Consider the following 24,207-nt stretch of genomic DNA (forward strand, 5'->3'; position numbering starts at 1 on the left):
TCTTTTATCTGTGATAAATGCAGCAACTATAGAACACTTTTATTTGTTCAAAATAACTAGTGCTACTGATGATACACAAAAACTTTAGCTTCCCCAAATACTACTTCAGAATGAATATATCAGATTCAATTTTCATTAAAAGATAGGTATTCTTTCACAATTCAAGAAAAAAAACCAGTCAAGCTGCAGATTGGTTTTATATATTTATATGTCTCTTCATAAAAAGCAATTACAATCTGAGGACATTCATGATAGTTTTGATGCCAGCCCAAGTTCACCTTATTTAAATCTATTCTTTCATGGGAAACATTAACTCTCACTGATAACTAGTAAAATCCTCTTGATTTGTCAGACTAATTTGCTATCATTAGGTTCACTGTGAGATAGAAAATTTTCTTTTTGTGCCATTTTTTCTTTATCAGCTTTTTGAAAATTCAGCAGACAACCAAGTTTTTCTCATGTTCCCAAAGACCGTCACCATCTGGAAATCCTCCCCTTCCTGTTCACTCCACATCAGCCCAGACTTTCTCTGTTCATTAGATGACTGCAGTGTGGGACAGATTTTCACCTGTCAGTTCATTTTGTTTTCAGAGAAACAGATACCGTAACAGTAACGAGAGCACTTTAGCAAGTTACCAGTAACTATTTCAAAGGTTTTAAAAAGGAGGGAAAAAATTAACAATATTTTACATTAAAGTAGTTCCCTTTAAGTTGGAATGTCAGGTCCTGAGGCCACTTCCCCATCCCAGGATCCCAGAGGAGACCCGAGCCCTGGAGCCCTGGGCACAGTGGAGCCCATCAGTGAGTTCTTCCCAAGCACTGCGCTGCCAGCGTCTGAGGCACCCAGAAAGCACAGGACTGCGGCCACAATGGGGAGGGGCTCTTCTGATAGTGTTAGTTTTACTTTATTTTGAAGAAGTACATGAGTGCTGTCAACTCTGGGCAGATAAAAAGGAAACCAGTTAGCCTGGTTTTATTTAATTATATCGCCTTATGTGGCCTAATCTGTACACTATTAATTTGAGAGGCAGACTGAAAGAGGAAAAGGAATCCTGAGGACTCTGCGACACGGCAGCCACGCCACAGCCAAAAATGAGCCACGACATAGGAAAGCTATTACTGCACAAATGCACAACGTCCCGGGGTCTTAGTACTTCTTCAGCATCCATGACTCATTAGAAATTAGTAGTTATTTAAAAGAATTAAAGGCCTCAAGGTGAAAGAATATAATGTCAATTTTGAAGGTTTTTAGAATTGAGAAAGTATTTAACATATTACTTGTGGCTGATTTTTAGGCCTACTTAATTATTTAAAATGACTAATTATGGTCAGGTAAAATACAGAATTGCAAATTAAAAATACAAATGTGCAACAAAGATCTCTCTTCAGTTCTTGTTTAAAAAAAAAGGACAAAACTAAATACATAAAATTATATTACAAATATCAGGGGAACTGCAACCATCATCAGATTTTTTTAATATAGAAAAATAACAAACTTTTACCCACACACATTTAATTAATGTGAAATAGAACTACAGCATTTTATGTAACGTGATTTTTCTGCTACTAAAGACTATTTGATGCAAAATATATTTTGTGCAAAAATTAAAGGGACTGTATTTCCAGAGAGTAGAAAAGGGAATCACTAGCGGGTACCCATTGTTAGGAACAGAGTTTTTCCCCAACACCTATCCCACTGCCAGCAATGGGAGTGGTGACAACTGGTGACATAAAAATAAACATATTACTTTGAAATAGATAATGCCAGATTATTTCAATATTATGAAAAGCAAACCTTCACTCCTGACCACTTAAAGACATGCCCTACAAAATTCTATTATGTTTTCAACATTAATCTGGACAGGGGATGAGGGTGGTGCAGATGGAAGACTTTAAAAAAAAAAGAACGAGAGAGAAAAAACATACAAAAGGAATATATAAAACATTATGCATTTAGTAGAAATAATGAAAAATGACTTTGACACATTTTCCAAGAAAAGTTATTTTTACATATACTTAAATCCTGTAAAAACCAGGTATATTGCAAGGGGTTAAAAACAAGTCATTGATGAATGATAATCAGTTTTACCAGAGTTCATGCAATTAATGATCTGAGTTGGAAAGCTACTGTCCCAAGTCACAAAATGTATGCTCTGCCACAATGATTACATGTTAAAATCACTTATTAAAAGAAATTATTTTGCATTTGGTGCTGACAGAGCTCTTGAGAAAGTGCTATACAAACTGAAGTTTATAGAAATTTTTAAATGATAATCTCAAAATACCATACAAAAAATGTGTAAACAAAAAGATGCTTTAGAGTTGCAGGGCATTATAAAATCTGTAATGTGGTTTAAGACAAAAGATCACCTCTTGTGTATTTAAAAAAATTGTTAGCATAATCCTAAAAGTTCAGAATTGCGTTGTCAACAGCAAAAGGCACTAGGTACAGGGCGGCCACGCTGCACAGGGTGGGGGTCCTGCAGCCGCCAGCTCGAGCCCGCCATGCATGTGCAGGGACACGAAAAGATTCCGCACGCAACCAGTGCCACCTGGGAGGGGCTCTAGCACTAAGACACTCTTTCATCTCCTCTGTCAGAGAGGAAAACTGCTTTTAAAAGAGATTATCAACAGTATAAATTCTGGTAAAGCACTGAAAATTAGGTATGGTATTTTTGGCACAAAAGCATTTTTTAAATCTGAGCTCATTTTGCAAAATATCTGTCTAGAATTTCTCATTTGAAAATAGAAACTTGTAACATACACATAAATGTGTAAATGGTTTCATGAATGAATGAGTTAGAGTCTATGTTTCCTTAAACACTGCACACACCTTCTGTTTACTCCAGAACCAGGGATCTGCGTGCGCACGTACCTCCACATTCCACATCTACAGATATTGCACGAGTAACATTGCCAAAGTACATACTAATGCAGTCTGGCAAGATTAGGGTTCGCCTTTCAGTATTATTCTTTTCAGTATTCAGATTCAATACTACTTCCTAGAAAAGCTAGATGACCAATTTCAGAGAAAGAACGGTTGCTATCTTTCCTCGACCCATGATATTAAAATCTGTACCAGTATATTTAGGCATTTTATTTACGTTTTCCAGCATTTCAAATTCAGCAAAACCTGTTTTTGATGTTTCTTATAGCATTCCTTCAAAAACAGGAGAAGCTTCGTCTAATGTAAAAAAATTAAAATAAGTCCAGAGGGCAGTAATTTTTCCACCAGAGATCTTGCTCCATTCTGAAAAGCACTGCAGAGCAGTGCTATCTGTTTACGTCTGTCAGCTTTCAGAGAACCATTAGGTGCAAAGTCTGCGAAAAAATTGTGTAACCTACCGTAACAGCTGGATGTATCTTACTGCACAATACAATTAATTTCTTCCTCCCTGAAGCGTTTTAGGGTATGCTACAGCTGCTAAAAGGATTTCGGTTTTTCTTGGTCCTCTGTCTGTTGGGCCTGAGGTTGATGACATCTCCACCATTAAGGGTACTTGAATTCTGACCCAAGTGACCCCCAGCAGACGTGCTGAAGACACCTGGATAAGTTGAGGGAAAACACAGAGGTTAACACTAACGGACCTCAGGGTCACCTACTGCAGACTGTGCACCCAGCTTCTTAGTAAATCAGCAACATATGCAAATATTTACAGTTTTAAGCTTTTGTTTTCATTTCATTTACTTTTAATAGCCAGTACACAGGGTTCAAAGTTCAAAGGGAACCAAAGGGGTCACAGTGAAGTCTCTCACCCACCCCAGCCCCTCGCCTAAGGCACACGTGTTTAGAGTTCTCACGCATCCCTGCAGTGATGTGGTACACACATGTAGGCTGAAGTGCACATATGGTCTTCTTTCCTCCCTTTGTGTGCTTCTCTACACACTCTTTTCACTAACAATCTAGTTTTGAAATTTTAAATCTGTAAATATGATAATTTTAATAATTTTACATCATAGAACTTCCTCAACAGTACCTGCCTGTAGTTAACAACAGAATTTGTGATATGTTGATAAAGATACTGCGTATATAAGAGCCGGTAGTGATGTCAGATGTTCCTATCCAGGCTAAAACAACAGCAAAATGGTCTGCAGATACTCAAAGTGATGAGCAGACAAAAGGGATGAACTAAAGAAAAACTTTCAATTGTTAGAGTTTTAATTTTGAACAATGTTGGTTCTAAGACGTAATCTCCAGTTTATGGGCTATTTATCGTCCACAATACACAAGACTCTGGGCCAGAGATACTATGAGCGACACAAAGACTACTAAGACTAATTCCTGCCCCCAAGAAGCTTACAATCTGATGAGTGAGGTGAGACACTACAAACAGGCAGTGATGCTACAGGACACTCTATGTTAAGTGTCATAAAAGAGACAAGATCCCACAGATGGTTCAAAGGAAGGGTCAACCACACCTAATTCATAAGAAAGGACAAACTACATGGAGGGACTGGACCCCTGGCAATGCCCTGCACTCAGGTCTCTGTTCATTTAAGAGAAGTGAAGGCTGTGCTTCAGCCAGACAGATAGTCGAGAGCTTTCTCCATAGACCTTGAGGGATGCACAGTTCTCAACAGAAGGTGGGAAGGGGAGGCTATTCTTAACGGAAGAGCCAAAATGAGCAAAGGGATGAGTAAGACAGCCCTGCAGGCTCAAGAAACAGCGGGCCCTGTGGTGGAACCATAAACAGGGTACATTACAAAAGTGGGGCACAAGGCCGCACAGGAAGGATGGACCAAACTGTCTTTAAATGCTGGGATGAAGAAAGCCTGCATTGAATGTGTTCCACAACCAGAATCTATCAAAGGGCCTTAATCAGCAGACTGGAGGGAGACAGGGTGGGCCCAGGAGACCAGACCAGACAACGGCTTATCACAACTGCCCTGTTGTTTCTCAGAGCATGTGAGGTGTCTGACAGTAGGAACATATGCAATAAAAAGGGCAAAGTAAGGGCCTCCCCGGTGGCGCAGTGGTTAAGAGTCCGCCTGCCGATGCAGGGGATACGGGTTCGTGCCCCGGTCTGGGAGGATCCCATATGCCGCGGAGCGGCTGGGCCCGTGAGCCATGGCCGCTGGGCCTGCGCATCCGGAGCCTGTGCTCCGCAACGGGAGAGGCCACAACAGTGAGAGGCCCGCATACCGCAAAAAGAAAAAAAAAAAAAAAAAAAGGGCAAAGTAAGAAACGTTAAAACAGGCCAAGAAAATGCTGTGTGTGTGTGTGTGTGTGTGTGTGTGTGTGTAGTGAGGAGTGGGGTGCAGGCAGGAGGTCCTTAGGACAGAGGACCGGCGCCCATCCTCCCAGAAGCCATGGCCAAAAGTAAGACGTGGACAGGTGCTTCCTGTTCTCCAGGAAATACTAAACTCTGCTGGCATCTCATGTTAAAAATCAGGATGGGTGCTCAGCAAGGTGGCAGGAAAGGGAAGAGGTGTGGAGATGGTGCAAGTGTCAAGTCAGAGAAACAAGTGTTCAAAAAGAACAGACCTTTAGAAAATTCATCAGTTAAAAAATCTTTTAACTCAATATACCTTTTAGTGAGAGCTGATACTACTAAAGTTAATAATCACTCATCTCTCGCTTTCCAGTCACACTGTACTTTAAAAAAACCCAGTAAATATGATAATAATGAATGGAAAATAAATTTACCAGGTAAACATGGGGCTAAAACTTCCTGGGTACTTACCAATTTTGTTACTACTTGAATGCATTGATTCAGGATCCTCAGCTATTTGTTGTTTAAGCTTTTGAAGATATTTTTCAGCCAAATATTTAAAAACTGGAATGAAAACAAAACCAAAACCCTTGCCAGGTCAGTATAATTATGCATGTAAAACCTGTTCTTTCACATCACTTACTATAATATTTATACTTACAAAACAAATTGAAAATTATGGTTAGAAGTATACAATCTAGTTGAAAAAATTCAACTTCTAGAAATTATCTGAGTAATACCTAATTACAATGGTAATACTAATAAATATATACTGGCATTTTATTAGTAAAGAAATAAAATATTACTTGTAGTCATTGGCTCTTTAGTTTTAAGTACCTGAATAGTGACTAATATTCAGCAACACTAAACTGACTCAGTCTTAAAAAGACTCTTTCTTTAGCTGAAAACCACTATTCAGGGGACACTGAAGCAACAGCTGAGCTGCAATCTAATAAAATGAGCAGCAATTCCGGAATGAGAAAAATAACCACCATCTCTCTCTAATCTCACTTTCTTAAACTAGGACACTATTAAACAAGTTTAGGTCACTGTAACTACCTAGTGGGGTGTCCACCGCTGCGGGGTTCTAACGCGGCAATTTTAGAAGGTACGCTTGAAAAACACACACACATAGCCAGTTGTATTTTTAAAGATAAAAAACAAAACAAAAGCCCACCGGAGTTTTGCTGTAGAGTAACAACTATTCAAAGACGTTAGTAAATAATCAAGGACTCAAACTCAGAGCAGCATCGGCCTTTAAACTTTACTTAATGATACATGACAAAGAGAAAATTCTATTCTCATTACAAATACGATTTCTAAACAACAAAAATAAAAGGCATAAGAAGAATAGACAAACTTCCTGCTGTTAACTGTTAAGAGGCACTTTACCTTCCGTCACGTGCAGATCCTCCTTCACTGAAGTCCTGTAGAATCTCAGCTTCAACTTTTTTGCCAGTGCCTCAGCTTCCTCACTACACATCAATTTGAAGAAAATGCATGTAAAGGTACTTTCTGAGAACTTGTTTTATTACATTTACTGCATACAGCCTGAGGACGGCGGTCAGCCCTTCCAGAACAGGTGAGAGCTACACTCAGTGCTTGAGCAGGATTTTCAACTGTCACTGCTCTTGGGGGGGTAAACACCAGCCATCTCACTGTAACTGCAAGACACTTTTCTATAAAGTCACTTACTCTAGCCTTAAAATGACTAAATGTCACTTTTCTTTATATACTACTTTAATTTTCTCTCTTCGGTTATTAAAAACACCTGAATTTAATTACACTCTGAAAGTCTTATTATACTGCATTACCTATCTTACTCTTATTGGCTACAAAACTACTTTGCTGCCAAAACCCAAGTCAGTATACTGATGTGTCTAGAACAGTGGACTCCTAATTTTAGTTTCATTGTGACTCCCAATTCTCTAAAATATTTCCCAATGATTCTACCATACGCCTCCCCTCCCCCACTGTAATCAAGTTGGTCTGTGTCATCAATGACATACATAAGTGATGGCGTGTGACTTTGAGACTCCTCATAAGAGGCACTGTGGTTTCCACCTTGCCTCCTCTGGGATCATGTGCCTGGGGAAGCGGCTGCCACACACTGAGGACACTTGCAGCCCGAAGGAGAGGCCACCTGCCCATGGCCAAGCGAGGGTGCCATCCCGGAAGCAGACCCCCCCAGCCCCAGTCAAAAGCCTTCCTGTGACCACAGGCCCCGGCAACATATTGACAGCAACCTCATGAAAACCCAGAACCAAGCCACCCAGCTAAGCCACTCCTAAATTCCTGACCCACAAAAACTGTGACATAATAAATGTTTGTTGTTTTAAACTACTAAGTTTTGGGCTAATCTGTTATACAGCATCAGACAACTAATACAAGAACTTATAAAAAAATAAGGTAAACACCAAGTATTCTCAAAGCCAGCAAAACGTTAATAATGCAGTAAACAAATACTTATACAGAGAAATTATCTGGATGCCAAACTCTGTTCACAAACGTAAGCATAATGGTTCTGGGTATACAAAACAATATGAATCTGAACTGCTTACCTATTTAAACTCATCAACATACTTATGCTAGATATTAAAACATCTAGGGATGTTTTCCTTTTTAAATTTACTTATTTGTTTATTTTTGGCTGCGTTGGGTCTTTGTTGCTGCACGCAGGCTTTCTCTAGTTGCGGTGAGGGGGGGCTACGCTTTGTTGCGGTGCGCGGGCTTCTCATTGCGGTGGCTTCTCTTTGTTGTAGAGCATGGGCTCTAGACATGCAGGCTTCAGTAGCTGTGGCTCGCGAGCCCTAGAGCGCAGGCTCAGTAGTTGTGGCGCACGGGCTTAGTTGCTCCGCGGCATGTGGGATCTTCCCGGACCAGGGATCGAACCCATGTCCCCTGCACTGACGGGCAGATTCTTAACCACTGCGCCACCAGGGAAGTTCTGGGATGTTTCTCTTAACATTCTTACTCTGTCTAGATTTGACTTCACATGAGGAGTTGGATTTGAGCTGCAAGGACCTGGAATTCTAAAAGGGCTTTCAAAACGTACTCCTTTAATTTTCTTTACTACTGATTCAGTGTGAACTTTTTTAACCCAAACCAATCACACAATAGCTCACAGAAATTTTTAAGTATAAGGCAGTCTTTTTAAAAACTTTCCTAAATTTTGTAAGTGTATGCAAAAACTGAAATAGGTTTTAGCTTTACAGAATTACAGCCACCCCCTCAACAGTAGCCACCTTACTTCTTTATACAAGAGTCATCAAGGAGATCGATCTTGTTTTGTACAAGTACAGTTGGTATATCTCCAACTTCAGCCACCACCTTCTCTCTCCAACTGGAAATAGCTTCAAAAGATTCCCTGTCTGTGGTGGAAAATACAAGCACACAAGCCTGGGCTCCTGTAAATTCACAAAATAAAAACGTTATTTACATTAATGAAACAATCCTATGCAGGGTGAGGGAAACTTTTACATATTCAAAACAATTTTTATGTAAATAAATGTTGAACTCATCTTTGTAGCACTGCTTTTTTTTAAAATTTAATTTATTTTATTTTTGGATGTGTTGGGTCTTCGTTGCTGCGCGGGCTGTTCTCTAGTTGCAGTGTGCGGGGGCTACTCTTCATTGTGGTGTGCAGGCTTCTCATTGCAGTGGCTTCTCCTGTTGTGGAGCACAGGTTCTAGGCGCGCGGGCTTCAGTAGTTGTGGCTCACGGGCTCTAGAGCGCAGGCTCAGTAGTTGTGACACATGGGCTTGGTTGCTCCGTGGCATGTGGGATCTTCCCTGACCAAGACTCGAACCCGTGTCTCCTTCATTGGTAGGTGGATTCTTAACCACTGTGCCACCAGGGCAGCCCTATTTTTTTAACATATAAACTCTATTTTCTAATTCAAAGAACCAATTTTTACAAAGAATAGTGGTTCTCAAATTTGTGCAAGTGCCAAAGTACCCTCAAAATTATTCACATTCCTTGTGGAACACCACAAAATACTGATATATTTAATAACACTGTAAAAGCCAGAGAGAACAGTAAACTAGGCATGAATGACAGAGTTGCTGAGTTCTTCTCTTTAATATCTGTCACCTGCTTCTTAATTTCTTTTGGCACAGATTTAAGGAAAGTCTATGAGAGAAAAAATCATAATTTTCTCATTCTATTTACTTATTTTAAAAAATCTATATTATTTTATTTTAGTAGCAGAATACCATCAATGCTAAAGAATGTAATTTAGGAACCAGTGCCAAGAGTAAAATATTTATATATAGTAGAGAGGAAAAGAGTTTAATTTAGTTTTTCACCCTCTTTAACTGCATAATTCCCATACCATACTCGCAATATTTTAACTATCAACTATCACATTAGGTTGACAATATTTTAACTATCAACTATCACATTAGGTTGATAATATCCCATTTTAAAAATAAGCATCAACCTTCTGGAAGAGGGTTTTTACCAATGATTTGCTGTTGAATCAGGCAGCACAGTGACAAAAACAGGTGAGAAGAGAAAATCGTCCTGGAGTCAAGAGGGTTCCTCACTGCTACTTCTTCCTTCCAGATACCCCAGGTGTAAGAGTTTCCTACTAAACCTCAAGACACACATACCTGGGCTACCTAAGACACTCTAGGGCCAAAAAAGGTTTATCACCTGAGGGAATATGGTAGAAACCCAAAGAACAATTGATGAAGGAAAAAACCAGCAGTTCACTATGACTGTAAAAGCAGAGGCTTCTCTCCTCTAGAACAGGCTTTGGACCAAAGAATAAATTAATTATGCAAAACTGAGGGGTGGGGGACAGGCAGATTGACAGACACAGCCTGAGACTTGCTCAGAATTGAAGGAGAAGTAAAACTGAAGAGATCACACTAGCATATTGGACAACAAATTTATATTTACTTGAACTCTAACATTTACTTAAACTACAAATAAAACATTATTTAATCATACTTTAAGAAACTTTTTTGGGGACCTCCCTGGCGGTCCAGTGGTTAAGACTCTGCCTTCCAATGCAGAGGGTGCGGGTTCGATCCCTGGTTGGGGAGCTAAGATCCCACATACCTCGGGGCCAAAAAACCAAAAACATAGAACAGAAGCACTATTGTAACAAATTCAGTAAAGCCTTTAAAAAACGGTCCACATTGGGCTTCCCTGGTGGCGCAGTGGTTGAGAGTCCGCCTGCCGATGCAGGGGACATGGGTTCGTGCCCCGGTCCGGGAGGATCCCACATGCCGCGGAACAGCTAGGCCTGTGAGCCATGGCTGCTGAGCCTGTGCTCCGCGGTGGGACAGGCCACAGCAGTGAGAGGCCCGCGTACCACAAAACAAAACAAAACAAAAACAACTAACAAAAAAAACTAAGCAGATGGTGCCAGAGATATGGGCAGTAAGAATGATTAACTAAGAAAAGCATAATTTTGTTTGAAAAATCAAGGAGCAAAGGATAAAAGAAAAAGTCTGTCCATAAAACCCAAAATTATTTAGTGGAGGACTGGGTAGAGAGACCACACTGGGCGGGGTGGGCCACAGTGCCCTCTGAGGAGGAGGAGGAGGGACCTGGATTCAGTTAAGCCACCAGGGAGGTGAGCACGGTACCCCCTCCCCCAACAGGTGCCCTGTGTGTTCCCCGCCCCGACCCTCCAGCACAGGCTGCAGGGGCGCTCTGCTCTTCTGCCAGGGGTGGTCTAGCACACCCCCTAAGGAGACTGGATGCCTGGGGAGGATTGAGGGGGGATAAAAACCTCAGCTTCCCTGGGGTGGGGTCACCCGGAGGCGTATCTCCCCGCCTGCAGTAGTAACTGGCTCATTACTGCACCCTTTATGCACAGTTCTCCCTTCTTTCCCTGGCCTCTCACTTCTACATCCCACACCCACCCAGCTGTGTGTGTGTGCGTGTGGGGGGGAGGTGTAAAATGACCCTAAAAAAATAATAAAGTAAATTAAAATCACCCCACACTGCTCTCCCTTCTTTTTCTTCCTTGGACCCCTAGCTCTGTGTTTGTACCAGCCATTTTTGGGAAAGTTGTTTTAATTTCTCTGTTGTTAATAGTGAAAGGCAGCTAGTGTTTTCTACCCATATATTTTACAAAGACCTTTATTTTCCTACTATTCAATCTTCCTTCAATACTACCTACCCTAAAAATTGCACCATAGGAAAAGTTTCTTCATTATCATAGATAACAGTAAGTCACCCATAAATGGATCACTTCTAACAGTTAATAAACTACCTCACTTGTCCATGCATCAAAAATACAGAGCTCTGAATAAATTTTTGGTGTCAATGATAAGATCACCAATAGCAAGTATTTATTCCTCCTTAATAAGATCATTCCAAAAAAGTCACTATATTTTAATGCAATTCAGAAAATACTCTCCAAGACACATAATGTGCAGAGAGTAATTCTATCCTCAAATCACTGACAGATCCTACAAGATGGTCTGTAGGCTGGTCCTGAGTGTGGCCGACAGCAGCATCAGTGCCACCTGGGAGGCTGTAGAAATGCAGACTCTCGGAGCCACCCACAGATCTACAAATTCAGTCTGCATTTTAATGAGCTCCCCAGGGGATTGCTGTGCACAGTCAAGTTTAAGAAACACTGCTCTAGCGAACACTGGCAAAGGCTTTAAAAATACTATTATAGATACTACTCAGGATTTAAAATGCTGTCCCTTATTCTTTTTGACATTCTATACAATCTAAAGCACATAAATTATTCAATGAACCAATCTGTCACAGATTCCATGCTCACATAATTTCAAAACAAACCTCAGACTTGCATAGTCTAATTCTGTTGTTCCTTAATTCTTGCATTTATAATTATAACTTATAACTAGCTTCTTGTCCAGAGCTGTTTCATTTCCAACAATTTATATTCATTTATATTTGTGAAAAAAATTATTTTTTAAGAAAACAGGGCTTCCCTGGTGGCGCAGTGGTTGGGAGTCCGCCTGCCGATGCAGGGGACACGGGTTCGTGCCCCGGTCCGGGAGGATCCCGTGTGCACAGAGCAGCTGGGCCCGTGGGCCATGGCCGCTGAACCTGTGCGTCCGGAGCCTGTGCTCCACAACGGGAGAGGCCGCAGCAGTGAGAGGCCCATGTACAGCAAAAAAAAAAAAAAGAAAATAAGGGTTTCCTTCTACTTATGTGCATGATATCAAATAATAGGTCTCAAGTCTATAACCTAATTTACATATACTTAGAAGCATTTTTTTTCTGAGAACCAAGTCTCAGTAAAAAACTGTAATAAAAATCTACTTCATGTTGTATGTAACTTTCTGTACTAAGTACGGTTTCTACTGCCTAGGGTGGACTTTCTTAAGGGTTTAACAGGAGTCATCTGGGCTCCAAAGGCTTCCTAATATGATCTGTGCTCTGTTCTAACCTACCGATAAGGAGATCATGTTTCCACATGTCTCACTGTACAATTAAGCCAGCATTCTAAGAACATAACGATGCCTTGGAGCAATGGTCTTGCTATAATAGGTCTTTTAAATGAATTATAAAAAATTTTTTCTTTTTTAAATATAATTTTTATGCATCTTGAATAACACATTTTTAGGACATAAGTCGGTCGTAATTTTATAAGGCATAGTGTTTCTATCACTAAATCTCTATCTTAACTCATTCTGCCCACCTTACCTTTTCTTCCTATTCTTTATTTAATTATATCATCTGAATCTATATTAGTAGCAGATATTACCTGGTGCCTAGCTGCCATCCAGTGCCCTGTCCCCAAGAACACCTCTCCCCCTCTGTACAATAGCCTATGGTTTAGGCAGCTAAACTTCCCACTGCCTTGGGGGAGCCCCAAGTGCGCCAAGCCCATTAGGGCAATCACCTTCCTCTGACTACTCACTGTAATCTGGTCAAAGGTGGTCTAATCAGGTAAAAGCTCTGGACTTTTGGTCCACTGTTGTGGGAAGTAACCCTCGGTCCCCAAGAATGTGAACAAAAAGCACTGTCGATGGTAGCAAACTTGCAGACAAGAGGAAAATCAGCATGAAGAGGAACCCCAACAGGGAGGCGGCCAGCCAGGAGAATCAGCAAGGTTACAGTCCCAACAAACCACAAATGAAAGCTACTCCCAGTAACAAGTCAACAGACGCTAAATAAGTCGGTTTGAAATTGCTTTTCTGCTGTCAGCAACCAAAAACACTCTGATAGAACCTCAAAAAAAAAAAAAAAGCATATAAGTCCAATATGCCATTTCTCAAATTCATGTAACATTGCCACTGTTTGTTCCTTAATTCAAATAGGGATGTGAGGGAAAAAGCTCAAGCTTAAGACCTGTCTCAGTATCCACCCTCTTTGCCATTTTAACATAGTTGGCTAAAAAACGTTACATTTAAAAAAAAACTTTTAACAGATCTATTTATACACTTAAGATTGCTTTAAGTTAAAATGTTAAACACAGGGAAATCAATGCTGTTTAAAGCCTTTTAGTCCAAATGAACCAAAGTGAAAAGAAATTTGAACATCACCCATATAAATTAAGATGTAAATACTAACAATTATGGGCTCTCTTTTTAGTTTCTGGCAAAGAATGTTTTTTGTAAACATATGAAAGAGAAACGGTATGATTCATGGACATCTAACAAGTTAAAACAAGAAGTTTGCAACAAACTGGATGAGTCAAGTTAAAAAAATTAGAAGATAATAATGTTGAACAAAGTCTTATGGCAGTGGATATTAAAATATGTTTAGCTACCTGGTCTTTTTCTTTAAACTAGGAACCCAAATGAGCTACTTAACTGTACAGTTCCAACGTTTTCTCCTTTTTATTCATATACGAATCAAATCATTTTGACATTTGACCAGTTTTGTCTTTTTTTAAGTTAAACTTTATTTTGAGATAATTGTAGGCTCACACAGTTTTGTCCTTTTAAATTAGAGAGACATAATGATAATACTTTCTCCAAAAATAACCACACTAGTTAAAAAGTAATACTGCTACATCACATTGTCAAAAGCTTAAAAAGAAATAACCCAATCTATTTTTTTCCACACAAAAAGAACATATGTTTTAGGCTGAGAATTTAGAGAAGAAAGCTAGGTAGGTAAAAAGAGGAATTTCCCCCACAGTTTATTTAGTCTTAGATCCTATCATTGTAGCTCTTCCTTTTCACAGGTATCTCATACTTCCCTGAACTCGTATAGCCTAGAGAAGGCTTTACCCACATTAAATATCATAACAAAATGCCATCTTGTCTGCCAGGGCTTTACTTTTTCTTATGTTAGTTTCCACTCTGACTATGTAGTCATTTCCCTGGAGTCAGAGAAGACTTTTCACAACTTCTGACTTATTAGGTCTGGGAATGCCTATATGAGTCATGTAATTCTAAGGCAGAAATAAACAGTCTATAGCACAGAGTATTATTTACCACCCAACAAGATCTTTAGAAGAATAATAGCCTGGGGTTTTAAAAAATACTTTGGAATTAATTTAAATATTCTTAAAGAGAAATCCTTCTATGGGAAACAAGAAAAGCAAAGTTCTTTGTTCAGCTAAAAGAACATGTCAAAACAAACTAAAGACACCCATGATTTACCTCGATAGTACGCCTTTGTTATTGCATCAAACTCCTCTTGACCTGCGGTATCCCATAACATGAGCCTGACGTCTTCATCATTAACTCTGAAACAAGAGATGAATGTATTTCATATGCAAAGGAAATGTCTTTATTTTTCAAATCTGGAAGTATTAAAACTACATTGTTGGGCTTCCCTGGTGGTGCAGTGATTAAGAATCCACCTGCCGATGCAGGGGACACGGGTTCGAGTCCTGATCCGGGAAGATCCCACATGCCGCAGAGCAACTAAGCCCGTGTGCCACAACTACTGAAGCCCGTGCGCCTAGAATCCATGCTCCACAACAAGAGAAGCGACCACAATGAGAAGCCCGCGCATCGCAACAAAGAGTAGCCCCTGCTCACCACAACTAGAGAAAACCCACGTACAGCAACGAAGACCCAACGCAGCCAAAAATAAATAAACAAATAAATAAATTGATTTACTTACTTATTTTAAAAAAACAACTACATTGCTGGTTTCACTCTGAAAAAGTCTGAGTGCTTTTAAATGCTGATACCATTACCAACAGTGCGAGTAAAGGGTGAAAGACACTCCCCTAAAGCTGTAATTTTACACGATTTGGATTTATCTGTCATGTTTTTTCCTTCAACCACAGTCACAGATAGTGGTGACTCTAAGACTAGTATCCGAGGGGTCCACGCCTGAGGATTCAACCAACTGCGGATAGAAAATATTTGGAAAAAAAATTCTAGAAAGTTCCAAAAAGTAGAACTTGAATTTACTGTGTGCCTGGCAACTATTTACACAGCATTTACATTATATTAGATATTATAAGTAATCTGGAGATGACTGAAAGTCTGTGGGAGCACGTGTGTAGGTTAAATGCAAATACTATGCCATTTTATACAAGGGACTGAGTGCCCGTGGACGCTGGTGTCCGTGGGATCCTGGACACCCAGGGTCAGCTGTCCTGGGAAAGGGTTCCCTTAGGTCAGTGCTTGCCCTCCTCCTGCTACCCTATTCTAATGGGGGAGAATAGTAAGAAAGGAAAGAAGCAGCTTACTGCTTGGTTGCCCTTTAACCCCCAAATTAACTCTGTTCTGTCACACCTGTTGTCTTATTCGTAGGCAGTAGTTCTGTTCTACAGAGTCACTGCCAACACTGAATTAGCAAATCCTGAACCATTCCTCTGAGGGAAAATACCAGGCGGGTGAGGTGCCTGTGAGCCCCTGGTTACAATTTCATCAACTGATCAATATATAACCTTGTTTTTTGCATTGTTCTGTTTAAACACACCTTATTTAACATACACTGTTGATTCATTAACATTGAACCCATGGCCAACAGTACTATAACTGGTGCCTGAACGAAGCTTATCTAATACATGTGTTTTCTCCATAAGGCACGTCACAGGTTACCAGACGGCACTTCAGCTCTCGGCTTGGGGCCATTTTAAACAGCAAAACTACCAATAAAAAGCACAAAAATGTGGCACAAAAACAGAACATGAAAAGGCCACTCATGTACGGTACGAGAGATGAAACAAAAACGCAGTGGGTCGCCTTGTTCAACCTCAACCGGACGTGTGTGTATAAGTGACTCAAATTTTTTGCTGCTCTGTGCATGTCCACAAATGACCACCAGAGTACTGGGAGTACTAAGTCTGGGGTTACAAATAAATTTTAGCAAGCAGTGAATTTGCAAATATGAAATCCACAAATAATGAGAAGTAACTGCATACTTAAAATATAAATATGGAATCTATGAATAATAAGGGTCAACTGTATACTTAAAATATTAATTTGGTCCAGATAGCAAGTGCAAAAAATAAACATCATCAAGATTTAAAATGAATCCCCTTAAAATATCTAAGAAAGGAAGCAAATAGAGAAGTATTTTTAAAAAGAGGGTAACAGAATACAGATTATAAATTCAACAATCTTTAAAACAATGAACACAATTATCTTTGATGCTAGTGTCTGGGATAGTTAAATCAGATTTGTTTAATGTTTCTCCTACAATTTAAAATATCCTTAAAAGTTCTCAGGACTAATGACAAAAAGTGTTACTTTGATGTGTTTTAGAATCCAATTGGATTTCCTTTTCACAGGAGTATTTAATCCTCTCAAATCTTTCTCTTATTTCTTTAAAGTAAAAACAAATTATTAATTCCTAACTTCTATATGCCCAGTTTTAAAAAGAGAAGAGACATTTTACACAAACAGATCCCATAATATAAGAGATGAAAATTATTCTGTGAGACGGGTAACTTTCCTTCCAAATAAAATAGTGGACAGAAATCTCAGTAGAATCAAGCGTCAGTTTGTGTTTAAGAAGTGCCCAGGGTGCCACCAATAAATATAAAACAGATGTAAGACAGAAAAAAAGAGAAGGGAGAAGTGTAGGGAAAAAAAAGAAGAAAAAATGAGAGAGGAAGGGAAGAGATGGGGGAAGGGGAAAAAAGAAGACGAAGACACACAAAGGAGTGAATAACTGAAAACCCGCTGCCACTAGATGCCTAGCCTTGGATTGTATTGTACTCAGTTACTATTATTCTGAGCAAACTCTTGGACACAGCTCACATATCAAAACCAAGAGGATAAAATGGCCAAGTACATACTGTATCTGTCGCTCCAAAAAATCAACTCCAATGGTTTTCTTGTAGTCTTTTGTAAAAATGCCTTTGCAATACCGCTGAATCATACTTGATTTTCCAACTGCGCCATTCCCTACCACCACCATCTTGATGGCCACTTCCATATCTTCCTCCAACATTTTTGGAGTTGAAAAGGTTTCTGTGCCAAATTTAATTCCAGGTGATCCGATCTTCTCTCTCAAATCTGTGGTTTAAAATGAAGTTATTTTTTCATGACATAAAAACTATATAAAATAAAATAAGCTATAATTGTTTTATCAAGAAATAATCATAATGAACTGTAAGAATTTTTTTCTGTGATGAAGGCCCCCTCCCCACCCTGTTCAGATCATGTAAATTCCTTGAAAAGAGAGACAATAATACCATTCACTTTTGCATCCTTAACAACAGCAGAATGTATGACTTCCAGGTACCAATAAATGCCTAGATTACATAGTTCTGCCTTTCACTGAGACTAGAGTATGAGCGTTAAGAGTTGAGGCCTGACTTACTAGTTGCTATTTACTGGTTCTGTGCTCTTAGTGAAGTTATTGCTTAACCTCTTGAAGCTTCAGTTTCCTGAGGATATTTACCTCACAGGACTGTTGATCAATGATAGATACAAAGCCCTTAGCACACTGAAAGTTAGGCATTCAAAAAAATGGTAGTTTCATATACCATAATAAATCCTCCATGGATAGTTACCACCAAATGGGCAACAAATACAAAATCTAAGGAAACTGCTCTTCATCCTCACAGGTAATAAATAATCAATGTCCCTAGAACAGCACCCTAAGGAAGGGTTTTGTATAATGCTATGCAACCACGTGATAGCATCGGGCTCTTAGTTACAGTGCTTTAGTGTTTAGATTACAATGGATCCTCTACACATCATCTTATACCATGCATTTTTTTCATTAGTTTCAGACTAGTTACAGTTACTCATATGATGAAAGTAATAGAATGTATACTGTTCGCATTTTAGACTGAAAAGAACAGAAAGCCAATTTGTTCATATTTCTTCTTAAAATTATTAGTTAAGTTCCTGCCTACTTAGCTATTATATTCCAGCTACCTTAACCAAAAATCCATTTATACAACCACTACATAAAACATGTCTGAAATGTGAAGAACATTCCTTTCTTTGCCCCTAATGGAGTCGCAGTAATTGTCCCTAATGCTTCACAAATTTGCACGATTGTAAGAAGCATCTAGGAGCACTTGTTAAAGTACAGGTTCTAGGTCTCCACTTCAGACATAATTAAATGATTAAAACAACAACTTAAAGTACTGGAACAAGAGAAAGAAGATGACAGAAGCAAAAATATGGGTAAATATAGCAGACTTCTTTTAAATGTTCTATGTTACATTTGACAGTTGAAAGAAAAATTATAATACTGTTCAATATGGTTTTCAATATATGTAGAGAAAACATTTAAGACAAGTAATTATACATGGAAGAGGGGACTTCCCTGGTGGTCCAGTGGTTAAGACTCTGTGCTCCCAAGGCAGGGGGCCCAGGTTCAATCCCTGGTCACGGAACTAGATCCTGCATGCCGCGAGCCCACATGCTGCAACTGAAAAAACATCCTGGGCTTCCCTGGTGGCACAGTGGTTGAGAGTCCACCTGCCGATGCAGGGGACACGGGTTCATGCCCCGGTCTAGGAAGATCCTACATGCCGTGGAGCGGCCAGGCCCATGAGCCATGGCCGCTGAGCCTGCACGTCCGGAGCCTGTGCTCTGCTACGGGAGAGGCCACAACAGTGAGAGGCCCGTGTACCACAAAAAAAAAAAAAAAAAAAAAAAAAGAAATAATAAAAACATAAAAAAAGATCCTGCGTGCTGCAACTAAAGATCCTGCATGCCGCAACTAAAGATCTCGCATGCCGCAACTAAAAGAGCTTACGTGCTGCAACTAAAAAAAAAGATGCCGCGTGCTGCAACAAAGATCCCACATGCTGCAACAAAGATCCCACATGCTGCAACTAAGACCTTGCGCAGCCAAATTTAAAAAAAAAATTGTACATGGAAGAGGACAAAAGGGAGGTAAGGTTTCTTTACTTCACTAGAACTGGTAAAATGTTGACTCCAACAGACTCTGATAAATTACCTATGCAGCTAAACAAGTTACACAAAGAGATACTCAAAAACACTATAAAACACAATAAAACAAAATGAAATTCTAAAACCAGAAAACTGTCAAAATCCAATCAACATTTATAGAGCTGTCCACGCAACAACAGCAGAATATACTTCAAGCACCCACTGAACATATACCAAAATAGAACATATTCTAGGCCATCAAACAACCCTCAACAAAAGCCAAATAAAGGGACCACAATGAAATCAAACTAGAAATCAGTAATGGAAAGATAACAGGAAAATCTCCAAACATTTGGAAATTAAAAATACAGATTTCTCAACAACCCATGGGCCAAAGAAGAAGCTCAAGAGAAATTCAAAAAATAACTGAATTGAATTAAAATGAAAATATGTCAAAATTTATGGGACACAGCTAACATACTGCTGAGAGGGAAAATTTATGGCACGAAATGCTTACCTTAGAAAAGAAGAAAAGTCTCAATCAATAATCTAAGCCCCCACCTCAAAAAACTAGAAAAAGAATCGCAAAACAAACCCAAAGCAAGCAAAAGGATGGGAATAATAAAGAGCAGAAATCAGTGAAATTGATATAACCATTAGGAAAACTGAATTTATAACTTTAAAAACTCAAAAAGAAATCTCCAGGCTCAGGTGATTTCACTGGAGAATTCTACCAAACTTTTCAAGAATGATACATACTCTCCCCCGGAATACAGAAGAGGAGAAAACACTCCCTAACTTATTTTATAAAGCCAGCATTATCTTGATACCAGCACCACACAAAGACAGTATAAAAAAGAAAACTAAACAAATAACCCCTCATGAACACAAATGCAAAAATCCTCAACAAAATATTAGTAAATCGCATCCAGCAATATATAAAAAGAATAACCAGGACCAAATGGGCTTTATTTGGGAATGCAAGGCTGGTTCAATACTCAAACATCAATCAGTGTAATCCACTGTATTAACAGAGTAAAGAAGTAAAACCACATCAACATCCATTTGTGAAAAAAACTCTCAGCAAACTAGAAACAGAAGACGACTTCTTCAACCTGATAAAGGGCATTAAAAAAAAAAAATCTACAGCTAACATCACACTTAATTCTGAAAGACAGATTTAATTCCCCCTTAGATTGAGAACAAGGTAGGATGTCCACTGTCACTACTCCTGTTTATCATTAGGCCTAGCCAGAGCAACAGGCAACTAAAATACTTAAAAAGCTCATAGATTAGGGAAAAAACTATCTCTATTCACAGATGACATGATTGTCTATCTAGAAAACTCCAAGGATTCAAACAAACAATCCTGGAACTAATAAGTGAGTTTAGCAAGGACACAGGATACAAGAGCAACACACAACACTCAACTGTACCTCTAATATCTTAACAATGTACAATTTGAAGCCAAAATTTTTTAAAATGATATTTACAATAGTTTCCTCCCCAAATGAAATACTTTGGCATAAATCTAACAAAACATGTACAGGATCTGTATACTGAAAACTACAAAACACTAATGAAACAATGAAATAAATGGAAAGATACATCATGTTCACAGATTGAAAGATTCAACAAAGTAAAAATAGCAATTCTCCCCAAATTGATCTACAGTTTGATATAATTCCAAAGTACCAGCAGAATATTTTGTAGTTAGAGACAAGCTGATTCTAAACTTTATATGGAAAGGCAAATGAACTAGCATACCTAAAACAATTTTGAAAAAGAATAAAGTTGGAGAAGATTATGCTACCCAATTTTAAGACACTATAAAACTACATCCATCAAGAAAGTTTGATACTGGCAAAGAGAAAGATACAGAAATCAATGGAACACAACAGAGGGCCAAAATAGACCCACACAAATACAGCCAATTGATTTTTGACAAAGGTGCAAAACTATTAAATGGAGAAAAGACAGTCTTTTCAACAAATGGTGATGGAACAACTGGACATTCATATGCAAAAAAGTAAACCTTCCCCTAAATCTCATACCTTATATAAATAATTTAAAATAGATTATAGATCTAAATATAAAACTATAATATCTAGAAGATGAAAATCTTCTTGACCTGGGATTAAGCAAAGTTCTTAGACATGCTACCAAAAGATGTACAAAAGGAAATATGGATAAGTTAGATTTCATCAAAATTAAAAACATTAGCTCTGTGAAAGACACTGTTAAAACAATGAAAAGAAGCTATAGACTGCAAGAAACTTTTGCAAAACATATCTAACAACTTGTATCCAGAACATATAAAGAACCCTCAAAACTCAACATAAGAAAGAAACTACTGAATTTAAAAATAGGCAAAAGTCTTGGCCAGATACTCACCCAAGATTATACATGCCAATTAAGTACATGAAAAGATATTCAACATCTTTAGCCATTAGTTAAAGACACATTAAGACCACGAGATACCACTACATGCCTATTAGAAAGGCTAAACAGAAAAATCCGACAATACAAAGTGCTAGAGAGGAGGTGAAGCAACTGGAACTCTCACATGTTGCTGGTGAGAATGCAAAATGATAGAGCCACTCTGGAAATCAGTGTGACAGTGTATTACAAAGTTAAACATACTTTATATGATCATGTAATCCCAATCTTAGCAGTACCCTAGAGAAATGAAAACTTATGTTCACACAAAAACCTGTATAGCAATGTTTATAGTAGCTATAGTCATAATCACAAAAAACTGGAAACGATCCAAATGTCCTTCATTGGGAGCACATCCATCTAACAGAATACTACTCAGCAATAAAAGAAGAATAAATTGTTGATACATCCAACAACTCGAAGGAATCTCAAAGGCATTATGCTGAGTGAAAGAAGGTTACATGTTGCATGACTCCATTTCTATGACATTCTGGAAAAGATCAGTAATTGCCAGGGGTTGGGGTAAGGGGGAGGATATAAAAGGGTAGCATGAGTGTTTTGGAGGTGATCGAACTGTTCTAAATTCTGACTGTTATGGTGGTTACATATATCTAAAATTCACAGAATTGCACACCCCCCCAACAAAGTCAATTTTACTATATAATAATTTTTAAAATAATAAATTGTAAAGAAAAGTAAGTGGAATCAGATTTTAACACAGGCAGTCTGACTCCTGTGATTATCAGCCACTACTCTGCAGACTTTAAGAACCATACCAAAACAATTAAATTCTTAGAAAATCAGCATAATTCTGAGTACAATACTTTAAAAGCTTGACAGTAACACTTTACATGTGTTCTTTTTCCAAGTTTAATTTTAAAGATTTTTGCCAACCAACAGCCGTCCAATACATTAGAAAAGTAAAGGATGAGTTAACTCACTGATCGAAAGGGTGGCTTTTTCATCACAGCCTGTACTTCAGCACAGGTATGATTATATTTATAAAAACACTGAAAAACTTCTCAAGTTCAATGAAGTTACCTAGAAGATGTCAGGAGTTACATAAAACCTGGAGAAGTAGACAGCTTTTTTCAGACTGTACTGCCACTGGGATCCCCGAGTGAAGTGACACTGCGGTAGCCAGTGTCAAGGAGACCGCGTAGTCAGGCTCATTCATATTCGAGCGGAACCCGAGCAATATCCGGGCTGGGTGGGGCCGCAGGCAGCAAAGGGGCCCGCCGCCCAGGACGGGGTCTGGAAGCCAGGGTGGGGCTTAGGCCCTTTCCCCGCCAGCCCCAACCCACACCTAACGCCCAGTCCCCACCGCCCCGCTGCACTTCCCCGCCCGAGGGCCACCCCAGGGAGGCGGGGGCGCGGGGAGGGGAGGGGGCGCCGGGGGTTGCGCCCACCGCCTGCCGCGGGGACCCGGGCCCCGCACTCGAAGTGGGCGCGCGGCAGCCGGGCCGGGGAGGGGCGCCCGGCCTGGAGGCTCCCGCCGAGCCCCTGTCCGGCCCCCGGTGGGCACATCCCGGGCCGCGGGGACGGGCGGGTCCTCCGCAGCCAGCCCCGGTCGAGGGCGATGAGTGCGGCCAGCCGCCCCGGGCGCGAGCCGCTACTCACCGTCCCCGCGCCGCCCGCCGCCCACCGCCCGGCGCGACCGCTCCTCCTGGTCGCGGTGTAACCGCCGTCTCCGCCGCCCGGTGCGCCAGCCCCCGTCAGGGCCTCCGACCGGCTCGCGCCCTCTTTTGCTCTTTTAAGAATGACTGTGACTTTTTTCAGGAACTTTACTGGCAGAAGGACTTGGAACCAGCAGATCGCTGCGGCCCCGCCACGGAGGGTAGGGCGCGGGAGACTCGCCTACCCTCTGCGGCGGACGCCCCGCACTCGGAGCATGCGCCGGACTTTCAGTGCGCACGCGCGCGCCGCCGGCCTCGCCCCGCTGCTCCGCCCCCGAGTTGGCTGAGGCTGAGGGGCGCCGCGTTCCCTGTGAGGCAGCTGGGGCTGGTGGGGTTCCAGGAGGCGGCGGGAGAGGACGCTGCCGAGGAAGGGCCGCAAACCCTTCGCTTACCCAGTGGTCAGCTTTCAGAGTCCTCACAGGACGTGCCCGCCCTGGATGCACACCTCATACTCATGACCGGAGGACATCCAAGTGGCGGAGTGAGCAAAACTGGAGCAAAGTCGAAAATGCACTCGGTACGTACTCTGTGACTGGACCAAGTGCAAGTCTGCGATGCATAATAATTCAGAGAACCAAACAGAAACCCAAAAGTTGGCCCCCAAAGCAACCTAAACTTTGCTTCAGTTGTTTTAATACTGTAAAATAGAATAGAAAAAAAAAA

At 40.2% G+C, this 24,207-nt stretch overlaps 2 protein-coding genes across 4 annotated transcripts in view; one reads left to right on the forward strand and one right to left on the reverse strand.

Moving 5' to 3' along the window:
- Positions 1 to 190: 190 nt before the first annotated feature.
- Positions 191 to 23,773, reverse strand: RAB23 (RAB23, member RAS oncogene family). Of its 3 annotated transcripts, XM_060109612.1 has the most exons (8): positions 23,489 to 23,773; positions 22,910 to 22,937; positions 17,371 to 17,590; positions 14,768 to 14,853; positions 8,464 to 8,620; positions 6,606 to 6,688; positions 5,685 to 5,777; positions 191 to 3,545 (listed from the first exon to the last, which is right to left on the reverse strand). In XM_060109612.1, exons 3-8 carry the CDS (start codon positions 17,523 to 17,525, stop codon positions 3,406 to 3,408), a joined length of 714 nt encoding a protein of 237 aa, XP_059965595.1. In that variant the 5' UTR covers positions 17,526 to 17,590; positions 22,910 to 22,937; positions 23,489 to 23,773; the 3' UTR covers positions 191 to 3,405. The 3 variants fall into 3 exon arrangements, with proteins under 3 accessions (XP_059965595.1, XP_059965594.1, XP_059965596.1); XM_060109611.1 differs by lacking the exon at positions 22,910 to 22,937; XM_060109613.1 differs by lacking the exons at positions 22,910 to 22,937; positions 23,489 to 23,773 and adding an exon at positions 21,824 to 21,843.
- The window catches only part of LOC132497919 (collagen alpha-1(I) chain-like), a 51,693-nt gene continuing 46,897 nt past the window's right edge, over positions 19,412 to 24,207 (forward strand). The window contains exons 1-2 of the mRNA XM_060111461.1: positions 19,412 to 19,432; positions 23,162 to 24,061. Coding sequence (XP_059967444.1) covers positions 19,412 to 19,432; positions 23,162 to 24,061 — 921 coding nt within the window. The remainder of the gene's footprint in view (positions 19,433 to 23,161; positions 24,062 to 24,207) is intronic.

This window comes from Mesoplodon densirostris, chromosome 10, assembly GCF_025265405.1.
Source record: "Mesoplodon densirostris isolate mMesDen1 chromosome 10, mMesDen1 primary haplotype, whole genome shotgun sequence".
NCBI lineage: Eukaryota > Metazoa > Chordata > Mammalia > Artiodactyla > Ziphiidae > Mesoplodon > Mesoplodon densirostris.